The sequence below is a fragment of the Plectropomus leopardus genome, chromosome 9, assembly GCF_008729295.1.
Source record: "Plectropomus leopardus isolate mb chromosome 9, YSFRI_Pleo_2.0, whole genome shotgun sequence".
Taxonomy (NCBI): Eukaryota; Metazoa; Chordata; class Actinopteri; order Perciformes; family Serranidae; genus Plectropomus; species Plectropomus leopardus.
The window spans coordinates 35,638,904-35,661,403 of NC_056471.1; the positions used below are offsets into that span (position 1 = coordinate 35,638,904).

The 22,500-nt window shown below is 40.2% G+C and overlaps 2 protein-coding genes across 5 annotated transcripts in view; both read right to left on the reverse strand.

The window, feature by feature from the left end:
• Positions 1-2,321, reverse strand: part of LOC121947795 — a 7,174-nt gene extending 4,853 nt beyond the window's left edge. Inside the window, exon 1 of the mRNA XM_042492911.1 lies at positions 1,477-2,321. Coding sequence (XP_042348845.1) covers positions 1,477-1,989 — 513 coding nt within the window. The 5' untranslated portion in view covers positions 1,990-2,321. The remainder of the gene's footprint in view (positions 1-1,476) is intronic.
• A 1,045-nt stretch (positions 2,322-3,366) lies between these two features.
• Positions 3,367-22,500, reverse strand: part of ccdc69 (coiled-coil domain containing 69) — a 42,348-nt gene continuing 23,214 nt past the window's right edge. For 2 of the 4 annotated variants that reach the window (XM_042493952.1, XM_042493953.1), the window contains exons 3-9: positions 21,786-21,955; positions 20,657-20,744; positions 20,112-20,188; positions 19,619-19,720; positions 19,281-19,400; positions 17,547-17,644; positions 12,173-16,144 (exon numbers count right to left, since the gene is read on the reverse strand). In XM_042493952.1, coding sequence (XP_042349886.1) covers positions 15,976-16,144; positions 17,547-17,644; positions 19,281-19,400; positions 19,619-19,720; positions 20,112-20,188; positions 20,657-20,744; positions 21,786-21,955 — 824 coding nt within the window. In that variant the 3' untranslated portion in view covers positions 12,173-15,975. Of the gene's footprint in view, positions 3,399-9,479; positions 10,199-10,517; positions 10,573-12,172; positions 16,145-17,546; positions 17,645-19,280; positions 19,401-19,618; positions 19,721-20,111; positions 20,189-20,656; positions 20,745-21,785; positions 21,956-22,500 lie in introns of those variants that run through there. The other 2 variants (XR_006106156.1, XR_006106157.1) reach the window with 2 other exon arrangements.

The window sequence follows — 22,500 nt, forward strand, 5'->3', positions numbered from 1 at the left end:
AGATGACGAGAATATTAGGAGTATTACTACTTCAGGTTACAGGTCGCTCGTGCGGCAGCCAAAATCAAACAGGCGCGTGCACCTGCAGAAATAAAAACCCCGCGAGCACGAGACGAGCTGCAGCTACACTGACAGAAATAAAAAATAATAAATGAATCATTATATAAGATATCAGATGATTTATTGTTTAAAATGCCTCGTGCTCAGTGGGTGTGTGTGTGTGTGTGTGTGTGTGTGTGTGTGTGTGTGTTATTTCCTCGGTGAGTCATCAGGATGAAGCTATAAACCGTCCAGGAAATGTTTTAAAAATTCACATTAATTTTGACTATATTGAATTTGATATTTTTTTTTAGCTGCAGATAAAATGTTGAGAAGTCTGAATACAAAACAAACCAACGAAAAACACTATTTCATCTTTCCAGAAAACAAATAAATCTTCCTCCAAACAGACCAAAAATACCATCGGATTATCTGTAAATGACTCAAACTTTAGACCAATTAAACACTGCAAATACTGCACACAGTATTAGTAAATACTTTCTTCTGCCAGTACTACCACCGCCATACTACTGCAAACATTATTGATAATTATATGGATCATGGATCATTTTCAGCGTCGTCTGCAGGTGTAATTAAATTAAATAAGAACATTTACAATAGAATAATAATAAAAGATAAAGAAGATATAATGAATATTAATTGTAAATAATGATGATGATGATGATGATAAAGAAGTAGAAGAATAATCAACATATTTCTTCTGTTTCCTGTTTTAGGCCTACAATTACTTTTTTTTTAATTATATATGGTCATTTGTTTAATTTTAGGCTATTGCAACACTCAAACTCGCACGTCGATGATAATGTATCATCATATTTTACCCTTAAAACCAAAACATGGGAAGAAGGCAATTAACAACTAAATAAGAAATTGCCCAAATATTTGCAAGAAATTAATCAGGAAGTGGAAGAGAATACCTGAAAAAAAAACAACAAATGTCTTTGAAATTAGAGTATCTCCACAAAAAGAGTTAAAATATATCATTATAATCATTATGAATATATAGTTCTCTGGACATTTTCCCCTAGCTTAAAAAAAATAATTTCCTAAATCTACAAATTTCTCGCAATTTGCAGGACATTTGACAGAGTTATTTTGTGTGTGTGTATGCATTGGCAGATATGTATATATGTAAGTATGCACATATATATGTATGTCTTTATGTGTGTGTATATGTGGGTGTATGTTTATGTTTCATTAGCCTATCATTGCTTTTTGGGGAGCACTTTGTGCTTTTGCGTAAAAAGGTGCTCAAATAAAATTATTATTATTATTATTATTATTAGTTATTGGCCAGTGGCTCTTTGATTTTTTTCCATGAGTTTTTGAAAGAAATGTAAAATGTTTAAATAGCTGCTTGTGAAAAGAAGACCCGCTTAAGAATGGAAAAAAACTGTAATTATTAATTTAAAATAAAACATTAGGCCTTAAGATTAATGCTTGATAAAAGATGCACAAATTGTCTGAAATGAAATTCAGATTAAAAACAGAGCAAGCGGCAGAATAAAAAGCAGCGGGGGTCTGACCTGTGAAGCGGTGTCCCAGGTACCGGCTCCGGAGGACCCAGGGGTAGAAGCTGAGCGCGTCCCGGTGCTGCGGGCTGAAGAAGCTCTGCGGAGGGGGGATCTGCAGCGGGTGCAGCGGCAGCCCGCCGGGGCTGTGAGCGTGCGTCCCGGGCTCCTGCAGCACCATGTCCGGCCCGGCGGGGTACAAAGTCCTCCCGCTGCTCCCCTGGAAGCACGAGCCGAATACCCCGGCGGCGGCGGCGGCGGCGGCGGCGGAGGGGTGCAGGGACTCCGGGAAGCGGAGCGCCGTGGGCCGGATGGGTTCGTCCCCGGAGCCGCCGCTGCCGGTGCCGGTGCCGGGGTGGTTGCTCGCCTCCTTCCCGACCAGAGACTCGATGGTGAAGCACTTCTTGTTGTGGAACATCGTCACACCTGCAGGGGCTGAGGATCACAGCTGACGGGGGTCCAGTGGCTCCAGTGGGTCCTCGGACTGGGAGAGCTCAGATTTCCAGTTTACCCTGAAGATCCATAACTCTCCGAGTGAGCTGCACCTGAGCCGGCCTCCCCTCACCTGTCCGGGGCGGTGTCTGCACGCGCCGCAGGTGACTCAAACAAACTCCGCGGAGAGTCAGAGATCAGCGGAGGATCCTCGGAGCTGCAGCCGGGGAGGAGCAGGGAGCGCCGGGCCGCGCGGCTCTGAGCAGTCGGTGTGTCCTCGTGCTTCTTTCCGCCGCGTGCTGCACTGTGAAGCCGAGCCTCGAGCGTCTGTCTGTCACACGAGCTCGCGGAGGGAGATACCTGCCCTGCCCTCCCTGGCAGAGGTGCGCCGAGCATGCGCAGAGGCGACCTTTCAGACTGCCATTTTAGTGGATGAGGAGGAGGAAGATGAGGAGGAGGAGGAAGAGAAGGAGGAAGAGGAAGAGGAGGAAGAGAAAGAGAAAGAGGAAGAGAAGAGGAGGAGGAGGAGGAGGAGATGAAAGAGGAGGAAGAGGAAGAGGAAGAGGAGGAGAAGGAGGAAGAGGAGAAGAGGAGGAGAAAGAGGAAGAGGAAGAGGAGGAGGAAGAGGAAGAGGAAGAGGAGGAGACAGAGGAAGAGGAGGAGGAGGAGGAAGAGAAAGAGGAAAAGGAGGAGAAGAGAAGGGAGATGAAGAGGAGGAGGAGGAAGATGAAGAGGAAGAGGAGGAGAAGGAGGAAGAGGAGAAGAGGAGGAGGAAGAGAAAGAGGAAGAGGAGGAGGAGGAGGAGGAGGAGGAAGAGGAAGAGGAGAAGAGGAGGAGGAGGAAGAGAAGGAGGAAGAGGAAGAGGAGGAGGAAGAGGAGGAGGAGGAGGAAGAGAAAGAGGAAAAGGAGGAGAAGAGAAGGGAGATGAAGAGGAGGAGGAGGAAGATGAAGAGGAAGAGGAGGAGAAGGAGGAAGAGGAGGAGGAGGAGGAAGAGAGAGAGGAGAAGGAGGAGGTGGAGGAGGAAGATGAAGAGGAGGAGGTGGAGGAGGAGGAGGAAAGTGATGAAGATAAAGAGAGTGATGAGGTCATCAGAATAAAGATGATGTCACTGATAGTTTGTTGATTTAAAAAATCGATTATATTAACGATTTCCTAAAATTGTCCTGAAATCTGAGAAATGTCCTAAAATCACAGAAAAGTCTTTAAGTCCTGGAAAAGTCTTAAAATGAGAGAAAAGTCTATGACGGGGCTGCTGTGATTGGCCCCTGGCCTCCTGTCGTTCTGAGAGTGGCCCCTGGCCTCCTGTCGTTCTGAGAGTGGCCCCTGGCCTCCTGTCGTTCTGTGATTGGCCCCTGGCCTCCTGTCGTTCTGTGATTGGCCCCTGACTCTCGCTGCTGTAGGTGATGAAATCATGTTTTTATTTCATTTTGTTATTTTAGAAAATACCTCTCCAAACACGCTGATGTCACCGACCGTATATCGAAATTAAATTGGATTCAATATTGCATCGTCTGAAAACTGCATATAAAGTTAAAGAAGTATTCTGATCCGTTACTGCAGTAGAAATATTCATATCACACTGTGAAAAATACACAAAAAGTCAACAACAAAAAAAACACAAAAACAACAAAAAATAAATATAAATAAATATGCGTGCGTGCGTGCGTGCGTGCGTGCGTGCGTGCGTGCGTGCGTGCGTGTGTGTGTGTGTTGAGCAACAGGTCAATTGACACAGAACAACACAGCTGACCTCAGAGGTCAAAGGTCAGAGGAAACCTCCCTCTTTTATCTGGTTAATCACGGCGAGACGTTTCCAGCTCTCGTCAGCTGACAAAGATCAGCAGTATTCACAGTACATTTCAAAAGTACCTGTACTTTACTCGAGTATTTCTACTTTAAGCTACTTTCTCCTTCACTGTGAAATCTGACAAATGTAAGTTAATATAACGATTCATCTAAATTCATGTTTACATTATATTTAATCAAGTTTACTTCAAATTTAGTTACCTTTACTTATTTTTGTGAAGTTGTTGCGACATAAATCAATCTTTCCAAGTTTATAAATAAAAGAAAGACAGACAGAAGGAAATATTCCACAAATCAATCGATTTAGAAAAACTACTTTTATAAAGTTAAGTAAAAATGTCTCGGAACAAAGAAGAAAAAGCTGGGGGAAAAACAGCATTTTTAATTATCATAATTCTGCATTTAAAATTCTGTTACAATATTATTATAATTTTTAGGCACTTTTTCCAAGATCATTTTCTTTTTTTTCACTAATTTCTTGCTCATTATCTCTTCTTTCATTGCTCTGGTGATTTTTTAAAATTCTGAACACTTAAAGAATATTTAATATAATGATTAGGATTTATGTAGGTTAGCATAATAAACTCAGTGACAGTAGAAAATAATATAAATACTATATTTTCTAAGGCTTGACTTTGAAATGTGCATTTTTTGTGCAGAGTAATACATTATTATATATATTGTGTAATATAATATAATCAATACTAACACGATGAAAGCTTTTTAAAAACTTGCGGAAAAAGAGAAATGCATTTAATGGACAGGCCGTGTATTTTGGGGCGTCTGATTCGACTCGTGCAGCCGTCTCCAGACTATCATCAAAATAAATCAATGAATCTACTTGACATGTAGTATGCTGAAAATATTTCATTTTTTGTGGTTTTCTTTCTTTTAAAAACATATAAAGTGTTAAAATTCTGAAAATTAAAGAATATTAGATAGTTATGATTAGGGCTGATGTTATTTAGAAAAATAAACTCAATGAAAGGAGAAATAATATCAACATATAAAATTGTAAATATTTTTACAGCTTGATTTTGAGGGATACGAGTGTGTGTGATACTAAAACTAACATCAACAAACACGTAAAAAGCTGTTTTAAAACTTGATTTTGGGACGTTTCTGCAGAAAAAGAGGATCGTGTTTAGTCGTCAGGCCGTGTTTTTTGGGGGCGTCTGATTGGCGGCGCGGCCGCGCTGCTTCCTGTGCAGCTTTAGGACCTGCAGGACAAACGGCAGCACATTCAGGAGCCTCTAATTGCGGCTCGGGAAGCCGCACAAAGGCCCCCTGCCTCCACCCTCAATGGGCTGCCCTGCCGAGGCCCGTGTGAACCGCAGAGCCCCTTCCTCCTGCCTCGGCCCCCCCCAGCCCCCCCGGCCCCCCACACCTGTTAATTAATAGGCCTTCCTGGCAGATTCGGACCCCGCTCGGCTTTGATTGAAGGCGACCATTAGCATCTATTAATTTAGCCTGTGGCGTTTCATCGGCGCTCTGAAAGAGGGAATTAAGTGGTGTGAGTTTTTGTGCGTGCTCGGGGTGTGAGGCTGAGTTAAAATGTGATTATTGTGCCGCAGCCTGGAGCCAGCTAACTGCTGCTAAGCCCTCTTCACGTGGAGGGGCCACTCCTCTCATTAGAGCCCAACAAGGGGACGATATTAACAGGAAATAGCTGCAAATTTCTTTCTTCCACTTCTAATCGCTTCTCTTTATGTTCCGCGTGAAGAGGGCACTTAAAAATGTAAAGGGGGGAAAAGTGGAGCGAGGTCGTGGAGAAACCGCCACAGTGATGATACAGTCGGTGCGTTCGATGGACGCGGTTTTATTCAGAGATTGAGATTTAATTGGGGCGAGGACGAGCAGCTGCAGGAGGTCAGACGTGGAGGCGGTTTTGGCGCCGATTCTGGTTGTTTCAGGTTTCTGACGTGCAGAAACTCAGAGGACAAACTGCAGGACGAGGAGTTTAAAGTATTTAACATTATGTTACTAAATAATTATCATTTCTGGGCACTTTTTCAAGGTACATTTTTTTCTTTTTTTTAAATACATTTTCAGGGAATTTTGCTAATTTTCGGGTCATTTCTTCCGTCAGCGCTCATTGCCTTCCTCCCATGTTTTTGAAAGAAATCAGGCCAATGTGCTCTGGTTTCAAAGGGTTAACTTTAATTCATGTTTTCTTTATATCTTGTTAAATTTACATAAAATGTAGTTATATTTACTTAATTTTTGGTGTTGTTGCAACTAAAAAATGAAGAGTTTAGTCAGTCTTTGTAAGTTTTAGCAACATTAAACCCAGTTCTCTGTGCTGACGGATCCCATCAACAACACACTTTCATGCAGGAGAATTCGCTTCCCTTCACCTCCACGAATTCTGCCGTATTGTAACCATGGTGACAGGCCGTAGTTTGCCACGTGTGGTTGTGCAAACCAAGGACCGTGCAGCGATAATGTTTTATGGGAATTTGTTGCAATTTTTTCTCTAAAAAGTTTTGGTGGGGTTTTTTTTAGCGGTTAGAAATTTTTGGCTATATTTTACAGAAAAAAATGTGACGCTTATTTTTTCTTTAATTTTTTTAAAGGTGATTTTTTTTGGTGACTTTTAGAGAAAATATTTTGCAGGACTTTTTTTACTTGAAAAATGTTTGTGATGTTTGGTGGAAGGAAAAAATGTCAGTTTTGTTTTTCTTTTTTTAAATTGCAGATTTTTAAAGATTTATTTATGGTTTTAACAATTTTCTTTCTTTATGAATTTTTGGTGATTTTTAAAGAAAAGATGTTTGGCAATGTTCTTTCTTTAAAGTTTTAGTGGCAATTTTTTAAGAAAAATTCTTTTCAAATGATTTTTGAAGAAAATATTTTTTGGAGTTTTTTTCCCTAAAATGTTTTTTAAAAAATTTAAAATGCATTTATGTAATAATGTACATTGCCCAGCACCAGGAGTTTGCAGCTTTGTTGTATGTGTGTTCATATCGTGACAAATAATGTTTTCTTGCTCTTGGTGTGCAGAAATATTTGTGCAGAGCCCTTTTGTTTATTCTAGTGCACTATGTTTGTGCAATGAGTGTCTGCGTGTTGCTCGGCAACAGTCTGGTCAAGGTGGTCAGGAGGAGCCAAATTAAAGATTAAATACACAAACAAATCATATTCTGTTGTTGCTTATTACGAATAAATGTTGTTTGCAGAACTGTTGTCTGAAAGCACAATAACACTGGAGGTCTGCTGTTGGAATAAATATAATATCTATAACATCTATAACATCTATAACATCTATAATATCTATAACATCTATAACATCTATAATATCTATAACATCTATAACATCTATAACATCTATAATATCTATAACATCTATAATATCTATAACATCTATAACATCTATAACATCTATAATATCTATAACATCTATAACATCTATAATATCTATAACATCTATAATATCTATAACATCTATACCATCAGCACGGCTGTGATTTATTTCTGTCTAAACATCTGAGATGTCACTCCATCCTTCTCTTTCTATCATCTGCTCCTCCGCTCTGTTCAGGTGTTCACAGGTGGCTGTGAAGCACCATGGGAACACTGTGACATGACAGCAGAGGCTCTGACCCATGGCTAACACACACACACACACACACACACACACACACACACACACACACACACACACTCACTCAGGTCTTCAGGTATTGTCTCAGCTTGTCAGACTGACACTCTGATCCCTTCACATCCGCTCAGCGCTTCTTTAACTGCTGCAGGTCAGAGGTGTCTCTCTCTCACACACACACACACACACACACACACACACACACACACACACACACACACACACACACACACACACACACACACACACGCTTGTGAAGCAGCCTGATGTCACACTGAAACAGAGTCCGTCCTATCAGCCGCTCTGTGTGAGACAAAGCGATGGTGGTACTCAGGTACAAGTACTCAGGTACTTGTACTGAAGCTCCAGTGTTTGGGATTACGGGCGGCGTGAAAGTGAATATAACGAGTGTTACAAAGAGAGGCTCAGGAAGACGGCGCCGGTGGCGGCGGCGGACGTCGTATCTGTTCCGGTCATTTGTTTAACGGTCTCTCACTTCTCTTTCGCTGCACATTGTACTTACACGTGCACTTGACGAATAAACGTGAAATGGTACATTTTCTTTAGTTTATAATGAGCTGAAAATTAGAATTGTTGAATTTTTATTTTTTACCGGTTTGAATGATCCGATCTGTTTCAGAGGAGAGCCCATTTTCATCTCAAAATCTTCAAATAGCGCCACTTTTGCAGTGATTTTGGCGTAAAGTCCCAATGCCAAAAGCCACCTTTCGCGTCCACATGATACACCGCTGGACGGTGTCAGATGAGAACGCAGTCGGACAGACTCCGTTGCGGCATTATTACACACCAGCGGACAGCTGGACGGCACGTGCCGCGGCAGCCTGACACGCGGAGAGTCGGCATCAGTAAAGAAAGCAGCCAAACGGAGCCAGTCGTCTCTGCGCGATGCAGCGCTGGACGGCGTCAAGTTGAAAACGTGTCCCGAGACTTTGATGCAAAGTTTACATAGTGGCCAAAAGTGGAATTACAGCGTCAGGTGAAGTCAGAGGACCCACAAAAAAGTTTCCCATTGACTTACATTGAAAGAGATGTCAATAAATGAGAGGATACATTTTCGTTATCATCAAAACATCCGTGAAATGACTCATTTCACTATCAAGATTTAATCCATTCAGATCCATAACATTTGGAAAAGAGCTGAAAATACTTCATTATTTAGATCGCCATTCACGCTAGTGAAGCACTAAACCGGAAATTAGTCGCTCCGCTGGTTCCCCTTTCGGGCGTGCCTCATGGGTCGGATAATGCGGAAGACCCGGGTCCTTTTTCACCGCAGAAATAGAGCATTTTTTGCTTCTTGCACTGCTGAGCAGCTCTCACAGGAATGAACAAGGCCCCGCCTCCGTGCTGTATCCAGATCGTCTTCATACATTCATGGTTAAAACACGCATGAAGGTCTAAAGACGGACGTCGGGGCGGTGCATGAAAGAGTCCGGTCTTCACTTCTCATCAGAATGTTTTGGGGTTTTTTTTTTTTTGTACCATGTGCCGACTTCCCCTGATCCTAACCATACCAATGAGCATGTGCCTGAGCTGACATCCCGGCAGCTGCATCCCAAAATGTCACCAGCAGACGCAGAAGGATACCCAGAGCGTAATACGTAGACGTGAAAGTCCACTGATAATCGGCAACATGTGACGAGTCCTCACGTTGGATGTTCACCATCATATTTTAGCATGTTAGCAAACTAACAAATGCCACTGAGTTTTGGTCATAAACCAAATTTGGGCACATTAACAGGTTGACCTAATGATGGGAGCAACACAAATATCATAATATATTTACAGTTGTTGAGATATTTCGGGGGGCGGATTGTTTCTTTATGTTACAGCCATGTTGCTGTCAGGCTGTAAAATAAATGCTTTTCTTTAATGTCTTTAAATGAAGTAAAAGTTCACTTTTGGCCTTTTAATGCCTTATGAACTTTAATGTTGTGTGTATTTTATTGTGTATTTTTGCATATTCTATTTTATGATCTTTTTTAAAACTTTTGTAAAGTGTCATTGAGTACCTTAAAAAAACAACATATTATTATAATAACATTTGGGAAGTCGTTTATGTAGAATGTGAATGTATATATGTTGGGGTATAGATTAAATAAGTGTGTACTTCTATTACATTTTGAACAGCTAATATTTCAGCTTAAGCTGCTTTAGTGTTTGTAAGTGAGACATTTGTTTCAGTTTTGGATAAGCCTTTCTCTGTTGAGTGTGTTTTTGATCTTTGCACTCACTGTAAGACTATTACTACTATTATTATTAATAATTAATGCATTTATATAAAACTGTGTAAATAAATAAATAAAGCAGTACTATAAACAGCTGTTTCTCTCCCCCGGATGTATTGCAAACCACAGGTGAGCTGCAGCGCCCCCTGCAGGTGAATTACAGAATACATTTCTCAGTTTGGTTTGTCTGACCTCATGATGCTGAACCCAGATTGTTTTCATGTGTTGTAATAACGAGGTTTCAGGAGGCTGACCGTAAAACGTTACAGACGGCTGACGAATGTGTCGAGCGGAGCGGCTCCAGGCTGTCCTGTCATATTAAGTACACAGGTTCGATCCCGGCAGCCGCGACATGTGCAAACTGTCCTGGACTCAAACCTGTGACTGTCTGAGCTGCGGGTGTATTACGGACTGTGCACACAGTCTCTGGTCTGAACCGTCCTCTGCTGCTCTCTGCAGGTCGTACAGGTGAGTTACACCTGAGCACGGCTGCTTCTTCATCAGGAGACGTTTTTTCAGACTGAAAATTTACTCCAAACTAAAACAAAGACAAAACAGAGCATATGTTTGAAAAAATAGTCAAATCACATTTATTTAACTTTCTAATCAGTTAATATGAGTTCATTTTTTAAATAAATGGTCCTTTAGACTTTTTTGTCTGAGCCGTCACTGAGATTGTTGCAATTTAGAAATTAATATTATATTGTTCTAATGTTGTTTAATGTAGCTCCAAGCTTCAACATTGAAATGCCACTTGATATTGTTTTTCTAGTTATTTATTATTTATACCTATCGCTATTTATTATTTGTTAGTATCTCTGAAGTATTGTTTCATGTGCTTTTTCAATGATACATACCAATGACAAGAACTTTTGACTTTTTAAAAAAAGAGGTTTAGGAAAGGTGATTCGCCTGCAGGCAAAAAGAACAGCAGTTAGTTTTAGCTGTAGCTTTTTATTAAAGCCAAAAAACAAAAGGAAAACAAACTGCTGCATTTAAATGCAACCAAGAAAAGGTGAGAGAACTTTTTACACTGGCGCCAAAAAAACTGAAAACTATACAACATGGAAAAAAAATCTCTCTTACACAAACTCCTGGTAAAATACTGGTCAAAGTGCTAGTGCATAAGGAGAAAGAGTTGTCAAAACACTGACAAATTTGTTTTTTTGGCAATACAAATGTCACATTTCATGAATCCATTATTAACAAAAGAGAAAAAAACTAACGTGGTAATGTTTTCATGTCTTTAAAAAGTAAGACAGTTTTTCTGACAGTTATCAAGCTTTGATTTATACAGTGATGATGGTTTTGTGATTGATTATTGAGTAGCTCTCGACGTAAATGAAACATTATGGAAACCTCGATGATAGTAAACATAGCTGATTGAGGGACAGGTCACACCGCCATTTTAAATCAATTCAACTCAATTCGATTTAAACGTGGAGATGAAAATCTCCACACGGATATTTCAGTTTTAAAATGCGTGGCGTTGCTCCGATGCTAACCGTGAAACAGAAACAGACCGTGCCAACTACAAACAGAGACAAAATGGCTGCAGCCATCATTTCAGCTGAGTCATCTCGTACATGCCGGTAGCTTCGCATTAAGTCATAAAGGAGTTGTCTGTTTAAACTGGTCGTCTGCTTAGTGACCAAGCTAACGAATTATCTTGCTAACGCTTAGCAAAGGTTAGCTAAACCCAGCTAGCTTTGTGAGCATTTTGTCTTGCTAGTGCCAGAATGTAACCCCATAACCAGCACACAAGTTGCCGCTTTGTTAGCGAACCATTGTGAAACGAGTTGTCCGTTTATACAGATCATCTGTTTTGTGACTACCTAGCTAGCAAGACACCTGGCTAACTGTTGGCAACCCAGCTAACTCACCGGCTCACTACCATATAATTCGTTAGCTAACCAGCCACAGAAGCCTGCCAGCTAACCACCCCAAGAAATACAGCGTCACCAAACCCATCACCAGCTTCGCAACACGTGCATGAATTTCGCTCAGGTACTTTCAGGTGTGACCAGGAACCGAATGTCTACGGCCACATTAGCAGCTTAAAGAGGATTTTAACAGTGAATACACAACTAAAACCCAAACTGTTAGATGGGTGAATAACTTTAAATGAACTGTAATTGTCAAGTTTTTACCACTAAACACAATACTCAACTTGAGCTGTGACTCAGCTGAAATTTTCACAGAATGCTAACGTGCTAACGGTAACGTGTCATAAGCTATTAATTTACCAAATACTGTTGACATGGTGATGTTGAGCACGTCACATTTAATGTTTCGCCTCGTTAACATGCTGGCTGGTAATAATGTAAATTCTTTTGAGAATTTTTGGATCTTTTTAAACTTTAAATTGTATATCTGAATTTGAACAGTCGAATTTCATCAACCTTTCTTTTCTTTTTTACATTGTGAAACATACATTTTTGGATCTGAATTTAAGAACATTTGGGGAAAAAATATCAAATGTTGCTTTTGAAATAGCAAAAAAAACCCCATTAATTTAAAGAGGTGAATTCAAAACAAATACATTCAGATATATAGTTTTCAAAATATTTAAACTAATTTAGAGGTGTGTAAATTTCAGTATGTGTTCAGTGGCTGTTAAAGTTCACGTCTCTTATTTGTTTTCTTCAATGTGCGAGCAAAAGCATGCTATCAAGCATATTACTAACTAATGGATATTTACATTGTGGTATTTAACCTTTAATGTTTTGCTGTCACCATCCTAACAATTAGCATGTAACATGCTTCCACTGAAGATGGTAATGTGATATTTCAGCAAGTTAGAATTCGACCAAAAAGAAACAGGGTATTATAAACTCAGTGTAGTTTGCTTTTTCAGCTCCTGAACACAGTATATTGTACAACGCTGAAAGTGGTGTCTTCCCTCAGCAGCAACAATTCCTCTACCTTAAAATGTGTCAGCTGACTCAAAAACATCAATTTGTGATAAAGCTGTGACACAAAGGAGTAACCTAAAAGCACAGCACAGGTTAATAAAAACAGTAAAAGCAAACTGACTACAATAGGACGACAAATCATCAGCATCATGTTAAACAGAAAGAAAAATCACAGCTGATAAAAGTTGCTGAGGGAGTGTTACAGTTTGGCTGTTTCGTTTATTGATAGGTTCTTAATTTACAGGATTTCAATACTTTAAGGACGTCCGGGTATGAAGATTACATTTATTATGACTATTTAGAGTAAGTTTAGAGTCCTAGTTTGCAATCAGTGGGAAACGTGAGAGGAATCTCTAAGAATCACTTAAGGCCGTGTTTTTATTGTGAAAATCTCTAAGACGACACCTTATAGTCGTTGTATCAACCTCCAGCTGATGCTTGCGGCGTTAAAAGTAAAAGCCTTTGTGGGAACTTTTAACAGCCTGCTGTTAGGGGATTTTAAGACTGTCGCAATTAAAGAAGACCACGAAAAATCAAGTGTACTTTTGGGCACGTTTTACTTAAGTTATTCTTGGATGAACCCTTAGTACCTCAAGCACCAGAAGTCCAAGTAAAATTTTATTTTGTTTAAGTTGGCTCACAAAATAAACTCGAGTGTTTCTTGAAGCTGTTTGACTTCAGTCAGTTTGTCGGAAAACTGGATCGGCAGCATTCTCCGCTCCCTCTTAACTACCATTTAAGTACAAGACACTTCAGCTCTGTTCCCCCTTTAACACCAACATGGAACCCGTTCTGTTCCAGGTCCCGCACCTAATTTTGAACCGGTCAGAACATTTTGACCAAGAAGAAATTGGTTCAGAACCAAAAAAGTTGGATTTCAGCTAGAACCAAAAGACAGCAGGTTTTTCTTGATCTGCAGTGCCAGTCATGATGATACCAGTTGGCATGTCATATTCTACGGTTTGGAAAGAGACAATGGAGAAGGCGACGATGGAGACGTCAAGTAATTGTCATTAATAGTTGCTTTGTGGTTGTTTGGGGGTAAAACCAAATATCGTTAAAAAAAGAAGTTTGCAGGTAGTCACCGTTATCTGCAATTTTGCGTCTACAGTTTGATTCCTTTGTGCAACACTCTCCAATGATGACACATCCCTGATTATAATGGCTCCCATCGAAACTGGTGGAAATGTAGGCTGGTTAATTAGACAGCACCACGGTTTCAAGAGTCCTGAATGAAACTTGTTCAAGAACCACCACTTTGGTGGAAAAGGTGTATCTGTGGAGCTGCCTGGTGTCCGGCAGCAGAAGATTTCATCAGATGGGAAATGACTGATGTGATTTTGTTGACTTTCCCAGAGAAAACAGAGACGCCGTGTTTCTTCCATGGAGTAGACACGGTAACGCTCGTGGTGTCGGTGTGGAGTGACGAGTGGTCGCCGTCGTCCAGTTTGAGCCCTCAGAGTTTTGAGGTAAATTGTATCAGAAGATCCAGCTTTTGTCGGTGCGATCAGTCATTGTGTGAGTCTCAGGCACTTTAGCGGGCAGGTAGATCACAGAATAGCGAGGTGCTGGGGTCCGCTCACACCAGCATTTTTAAAACAGCTAAATGATTGATTGTTATTCATGGATTTGTTCACAGAGAAGACTACGTAACAGTAAAGGTCAGTTCTCATGTAGAGCTCAACTTGAGCGAATCTCAATGAACTCCGACATGTAAAGTTGCTCTGTTGACCGAGAGTCAGAAAGTCTGAAGAAAATATATATACTTTTTTTTTAAAAAACGCACTCACACACAAGGAAGCACTAAAACTCTTTTAGGGGACGATCACACTGAGACGCAAGTGGCCACTCCAAAAACACCTTGAAAGCGCATCTGGAAAATGTGCACCGAAAAAAACACCAGAAAAATGTGCCCTACAGGCGTGCTTTACCACAGGAATACAATGGTTTTGTTTGCGACGCATTTCCAGGGACACACCTCGGTGCGATCGGCCCCTCGGTTCTGTTGCACCATCCACTCTACTCACTAAATAATGCTGAAAAAGTTATGGTCTGCCAAAAGCCGATGGTACAAAAAACATCTCCCAAATAAAATAAAACTATTCTCTAGTTTGTGCACACCAAAACCTTTGTGTGTGTTGCAGTGTGCTTTAACACAAACTCAAATCAAAGACCTAAGTTCTACGCTGGGCAACGCGAATGACGTGGCGTCTTTGCGTTCATTGCACAAGTTGAAATTTTTCAACTTGAGTGAGAAATTTGCGTGCCACTGTGTCACGAAAGCGTTTTAGCTTTGAGAGCGATTCTCCTGAAGTTACTGAGATTCAGAAGCGAAGGACAGAAAGTGTCGCTGTCTGTGGTCACCTGGAGCTACACTCAACGTCAAGACTTTACAGAGACCGAAAAACTCTCAAAGTGATTTCGGAAAGTGAGCGAAGTCGTAACGTTACGTGTAAGCTATTTTGTTGATTTGCTTCTTAGCAAAATGCTCTGAAGAATTTACAATGGTCTTTTATTGTGGAAAGCAAACAACAGAAGTATGATAACTAATAAAGAGTGTTGCTGTCTTGGTTCATACTGCCTCTGTGTTTACATCCAGCTATCGGCTGTGCAAACCACGTAGCTGCTTTCCCCAGTGAGAGAGCTCCCACAACCATTAGCACACATGTTCACGGCGAATATTCCTGAGCGGCAACACACTCAAGTGGCTGTAAACGTGCGTAATGCAATTCAAATTTTTTGCGTCTCGTTCGGGGTTCACACACCAAATTGGGTTAGGGGTTAGGGTTAGGTGTAGCTGCAGGAACCAGAAGCAGGACAATACTGTTGTAGTCTTGTAGCGGGTCTGTCACTGGCGAGCTAGCATTTTAAAACTACGTTCGAAGGGTTTGCTGTGACCAAGCTCGTAGGTTGGTGCCACACTGATCCGTCCATGTTTGCTTGTTTTATAACTGACAGAAAAAAGGAGGTTTTAACCGTCAAAATGTACAAAAATCTGTCAGTAAACGCGTGCTCCCCATTTAAAAGAATGAAAATGAAAAGCAGGAGATCACTGTGGCCGAGCTGATTCTCCGGGAGGTCTGAGGTCCAAACTGTTGTCTGGCTCAGTACGCGGATGTCGACCTGTGGCTCCAGAACTGTTGGAAGCTCTTGTTGTTCGGCTCAGCTGCAGACGAGCGGCAGAACATTAACCGGTGGAGCTGCGGTTAAAATGTGAATCCTTCGGTCTTGAAATGAAGCAGACAGAATCCACCTCAAAACCCTGAAAGTCAGAGCTGCAGACCAGCAGCTGCGGCCCAGTTTGAGTTTAACGCCCAGTTACTGACCTGAAAAACCGGGCCGGCTGTGACCGTTAGACGTCTGATCTCTATCTACGCTGAGGATCCGTGTGATCACGTGATCATCTGGGTGCGATCTCCTGCACCATGGCGGGCAGGTGGATGGTCGGACACGAGTCTCTGTGTCGCAGCTTGAACATCAGCTGCTCTTTTTCCTGAGAGAGTTTCTGGTTTATGACCGCCTGTCTCTCCAGCGCCACCTTCAGGTCCTGCTGCTCCTTCGATAACTGCCTGAGAGGACAGAAGACAGAAGACAGACGGGGTTCACTGCTGGGAAGGACAAACAGGAATGCGTTTACGCTCAAGAACTGAAGTTAAACTTCGGGGATATTTTTACATTCTGATGATAATAATCATCGTTCAAGCTGCATATTTTCAGTTTGCAGTCTATAAAGGTTCCCAACGTCTCTATGACAAGCTGTAGAAGGCTGCAGGCTGTAACAGGTTAATTCAACATCTCTCTGTTGACTGCACAGCACGGCCAGACTCTAATAAATGCCTCCGCTCACCGCGCAAGGTGCAGTTTAAACCTACATCTTAATAAATTAAATTATAATAATAATAAACAGGGTTCACGCATTTTACTAATTTGGGCCACTTTTAAAGATCATACATTCTCAGAAAAACAAACGACGCAACAAATATGGACTATTTAATAGATTTAAAAATACATATTATTTTAAAAAATAATGAATTCAGAACAGGATTATAACGGAGTATTTAAATATACTTAAATCTCGTCCCGCTGCCCACAGACACTGATACATATCAAAATATCTGCTTATTTTGGATTTGTATCACCTCAACTTATTTTGGCTTTTTGATGGTTAAACAACAAGTTTCCTTTCAGAAGAGACCAGAAACAGAACTTCAAAACAAAATGAATTCATTAACCTCTTCATGACGACCCAAAATCCCCCCAATAAACAAACTAAGATATTTGGCAGATCTGTTTTCAAACAGTTTGTTGTTTTTAAAGAATCGTATCTCTACACTCAGGTGCCACTTTATCAGGTACACTGGCCTCACACTAATGCAGTCTACTCTGACACCAGTGCACCCTGTCACTATCATTGTTTATATATATATATATATATATATATATATATATATATATATATATATATACATATATATATAATACCTACCCAGGATATTCATACTGTTATTCTCCATGTGCCATTTGTCTTCATGTATTGTATTACTGTTGCTATATTTTAAGAGTAATCTTCAGAGTCATTTTGAATGCTTTTGAAGTTTTAGATCAGAGTTAAGCTGCAGGATGAAATTTATATTTGTAAACTTGTGTGTCTTTTGCTTTGAACAGCTTCTCAGGATGTCCCAGTTCACACACGGCTAACTGTACTTGAAATCACGTTTTCATTTTTTATCGACTGAATGAATGAATGAATCCTTCCTACACGAAGGTTACATCCGTTTTTGTCACGGGTAACGAATAAACTGAGCGTATAACAAATTGGTATTGGACAAAAATATTCATTAATTTGAAAGCCTCTTTATGATTATTCTGCCCGTTATTTTATTTTGAAAACGATGATGATGTAAATGGTCCAGCAGGTGGCGCCACCTTCGTGTGGGGAGAGCAGCTGTTAGTGAGGAAGAGGAGACGTACTGAATGAGGGTCTGACAGTTTTCGGTGCGGACCCTCAGATCCTCATTCTGCTGCAGGATGTTCACGATCTGATCCTCCAACGCCAGATTCTTCTCCACCTGAAGACCACCGAGAAGACGACGACAACACGAGAGACAAGGAGGCGGCAAGAGAAGATAAAAGCTACAATACATATCTTAAAGATGTATTTAAATACTTGTTTTTAACCCTTAAGGGTCCGCTTCAACATTACACACATTCATATCGCTCTGCACACAAAATGGGCTTCTAAATCAGGATAAAAAAATATTATATATTAATATGATTTTCTACTTTTTATTGAGTTTATTTTTAATCCTAAACATAAATATCAAACGTGTCAACTTTCAGAATTTTAACCCTCTAAATGACATGTTTTTTTCATGATGCCACCATGTTTTTAGATGAGAAAAAAAAGAATTATGTTCGACATAATACACGCAAGTAGTTTTTTTTTTTTTATTATGACAGCCTGGAATATGTCAATGATTAGCAGCAACATTTATTTTTATTCTTTTTATTTTGTGCAGTGTGAAATACTCACACTCACACTGCTCTGCACACAAAATGGGCTTTTTTTTAAATCAAGCTTGTCACTGTGTGTTTTTAGATGAAAACAAACAAAAAAAAAAAAAAATAATAATATATATATATATATATATATATATATATATATATAGTTTTTAATATTTTACATGCAAGATGGTACCCATAAATCATATAATGCATGTTTTTAAATTTTCAAATTATCATAAAATAAAGAATGAAAAGCGCGTAAAATGTAACAAAGTCCCTGAGGTTAAAAACACAAAGTAAAAAGATGAAATGTGTATCAGGCATGGACTCCTCCAATTTAAAGTCCTGCACAGACTCCACCTATCAAACAGCAGGCTGGCCAAAATGTTTCCAGGAACCAGTGAAAACTGTCCTAGGTGTAAATGTGACCCAGGCACCCTTAGCCATATGTTTTGGAGCTGCCCAAGGCTAAAAAATTTTTGGGAAGGGGTTTTTGACACAATCACTACAGTGTGGGAATTAACAATTCAACCGAACCCTGTCACAGCCTTATTTGGTGTGGTGCCACTAGACTGTAGGATTTCAGCCACCCACGTCACAGCAGTGGCCTTCGCCACACTTCTGGCACGGCGGACTATCCTGCTAAAATGGAAAAAGTCGGTACCCCCTTCTCATAGGCGATGGGTGATGGACATGGTGGCTCATCTCAAAGTGGAACAACTGAGATATATAACTCAAGGCTCGGAAAGAAAATTCAAAAAGCTTTGGCAACCGTTCCTACTATATGTTGAGAAACTCCCTGTTGAATAAATGATTACAATGGCCCTGTGATTTTTTTTTTTTTTTTTTTTAAGTTATTACTATTTTTATTTGTTGACTTATTTGTCGTTTTTTTGTGCAGCTGATTTGCATTGTTTGTGTAGTTATTTTTACTTTTCTTTGTTGGAATGTCTGTTTATTTTGTCTATTGTCATTAACGCCAATATTTGTGGGTCAATCTAATTTTGTTTCTTTTCATTTTCATTATTATATTTTTTAATGGATTTTATGGTGTGTGTACAAAGCACTGGAGTAGATGTTCTTGAGTTTCTAGATGTTTTCATGCTGTGTACAGCTATTTATGTGTTAAGTAAAATCCAATAAAAACATTCACATATAAAAAGATGAAATGATTGAACGTTGGCCTGTTGGTTTTCCTACCAGAGCGTCCATCTGCTGCAGCTTCCTGCTCTGATCCTGCACGCGCGCTCTCTTCATCTCAATCACAAACACCAGAGACTCCTGCTCAGACTCCCAGAATGCACCTGGGCTGCCGTGGGCCTGAGGAGTACCGAGTTACAGAGAACGCCATGAGAAATGCGGCGACACCGACGTGCAGCTGACACATCGACGCCTCCTCACCTCGCAGACGCCTGACCGGCTCTGCAGCAGATTGTTCACTTTTGACAGTCGGTGTTAAATTCAGAATAAAAAAAAAAAATCACTTCAAAATTCAGATTTAATTTAAAAATGTTGCATACGCGTCAGTCTGCACACACCTGAATATTTCTCTGCAGGTCTTTCTTAAACGTGGAGTCCTGGACTCTCTGTCTGAGCTCGTTATAAACCTGCAGATCTGCCGTCAGCTGCTCCACTTCTCCCTGCAGCCACAACATGACACAACACAAACAAATAAAGGTTTATTCAGAACAGGACAGCACAAATTAATAAATACACGAGGTATAAAAATGCCAGAATTAGCCAGGAGGCTGTTTTTCACCGAGTCATCGGTCGAGGTTTTACTCAGTCTGCCTAAATACAACAGAGCCAAAAAAAACTACAAAGAAATAAGTCACACAGTTTAAAAGACGTCCTTAAAAAACGTCAGCAAGAGAAAAAAAAATAACAAAAACTTAACTAAAAAAAAGAGCAAGACGTGCAATTTAAAGATGGAAAATAATATATCAAATATTATTATCATTATTAAGAAATATTAATGTTACTGCAAAGTTACTGACATCTGAATCTGAATTTTATTTTTTTGTTTTTTACCTTGAGGACGTTCTCGGCAGCCTGAAACTTTTCTGTCTGTTGAGTTTTTTTCTCCTGTTCGTGTTTCTTCTGCAGCTCTGCAAACAAAAAAACATCCTCACAACGTCACGTACAAACACAAACCTCTGCGCTCCTCCTGTTCGCCGCATTCATTTGGTCTTTTGAGCACCTTAAATTGTCCTTTGTTCTCCTTTAATCACCACAAACTCTGCTGTACATTTTATTTCACATTTGTCAATTTAACATAACATGAAGCTGCCAGGAACCCAAAATACAAGACCGGCGTCTATAAAAACGTGATATCAACTCAGAATATTAGTAAAGAACGGTTCAAAGTTCAGATTATTTGCATGTAAAGTGAGTGATTTTGTTCCTTTTTTCTTTTTTTGTAGCACAGAGAACCGCTGGCTGAGAAACTCTCATTTCAAACCTGAAAGATAAACTCTTGGATTTGGAAAGGATTCATCTTGAATCTTTCATCTTTTTTATCCATAAAAGTACGTGGTTATACTCGTGAAACTCTTCATGTGTCTGCAGTTTGTTACCTTCCACGTTCCTCTCGTGTTCTTCAGTCGCTGTTTGACTTTTTTGTTCGTGCAGGACGTTCAGATCAGCCGTCGTCTCCGTTTTCACCTGAAAAGTCGCATCAGAGAGAGACAAAGTGACGGATCCTCAGGAGGAAATGATGATAAAACACACAAAACAACGTCTGTGAAAAAATTCAAAAGTTCATCAAGACACCAGCGCTCACACACTTTTTACCCAGAAATTTCCAGGACTTTTCCAGGACCTTGAGACAGATTTTTAAGACCACACATTCTCTGAAATGATCATTGATACTCCCTATTGACTCTTTTTTATTACCACATTATAGCTTTTTAAAATATATATTTAAAAAATAATGATTCAGATCAGGATAAATATTTAAATAAAACTACGGGACTGTTTGTTATTTATGAGAGGGGAGGGGGTGGTGCAGAAGAGGGAGAGGGAGGGAGGCACGTCGATTAAATTTGTAAGAAACTGCTGATTTTCTATTTCAAAAATATATATTTATTTTTTTCCTTGCTAATTTGAAGATCTTTTTTCTTGACATTTTTGGGGGGGGTTTTTAAAGAAAACAATGTCTGACAACTTATTTTTCTTTAAAAAATGTTAACTGAAAAAAACTGGCACCATTTATCGCAGCCACAAACTGTAAAAGCAGAAATGATCATTTGCAAATTTGCAGCAGTTCTTGAACACAGGTTTGTGAAACAAAATTCAATGACTTTTCCCAAATTTTTCTGGGTATGTTTAGTTTTCCGAGACTTTTCTAGGCCTGGAAATTGCTGTTTGCAAATGTCATGATTTTTCCAGGATTTCCATGACCGTATGAACCCTCAGAGGCAGAAACCGGAGACGTGTGTGTTCACAGCTGCTGTGTGAATCTCGTCTATGAATAAACTCTCTGAGTCTGAGATCTCGGAGCCAGAGACGTCACGTGACCGTGACATCGCGTCCACTCAGAGCGCTTCCTCTGCTGCTGGCTGTGCGACCACCTGGACCTGGAGCACGCACGGACCTCCCGCGCCGAGGCCGGTTTGACATGGTTCATTTACACCTCTGTGTCCGCTCTGTTTTCCTCGTAAAGATCAATAAAGTTCGACGGATCCTGAAGGATGACCTCCTCACCTTGTCGAGGATGCTCAGGACGAGGGCGCACACCTCCTCGTCGGCGTGGCGTCTCAGAAGCTCCGCCCTCTCCGGGTTCCCATTGGCCTCCTTTAAAATCCTCAGCTGCCACTCAAAGCGCTCGAGCTGCTTCTGCAGACAGACGTCCGGCTCGCAGGACGCACGTTTACCTGCAGACACACACGAGGCCACAGCGGAGCATTTAAAAACACACACACACACACACACACACACACACACACACACACACACTCTACTAGTTTACAGTCATTTCATTTTACTTTAATCTTCTTACTTTGTCTTATTTCTCGGTTTAAGTTAACTTCCCCGGGCTCCCTGCGTTGTTTAGGACTCATTTTTAAGTAACTTTACGTGTTTATCTGCATATATTGTTAATTATTTGTCATTTATAATCCTTTGCAGCCCCTCAGACACTCTGCTGCTGCCTTTTTTTAATCTTATTTTATTCAAATGCATCATATTGGATTTCTTGGCCGATTTGCTAACAACTCATTCGACTGATATCGATAATTATTTTTTTTAGAAAATTATTCACCTTCTTTCCCAGATTCCTCTGACTCAATACGCCTCTTTTTCTGTATTCCTATAACCCGATTTATGTTTATTTTTCTATGTATTTTCATTTATTTACTTATTTATTTTAGTGACTGTTTATCTGTTTGGTAAATTTTTGTCAATTATATTCTTCACACAT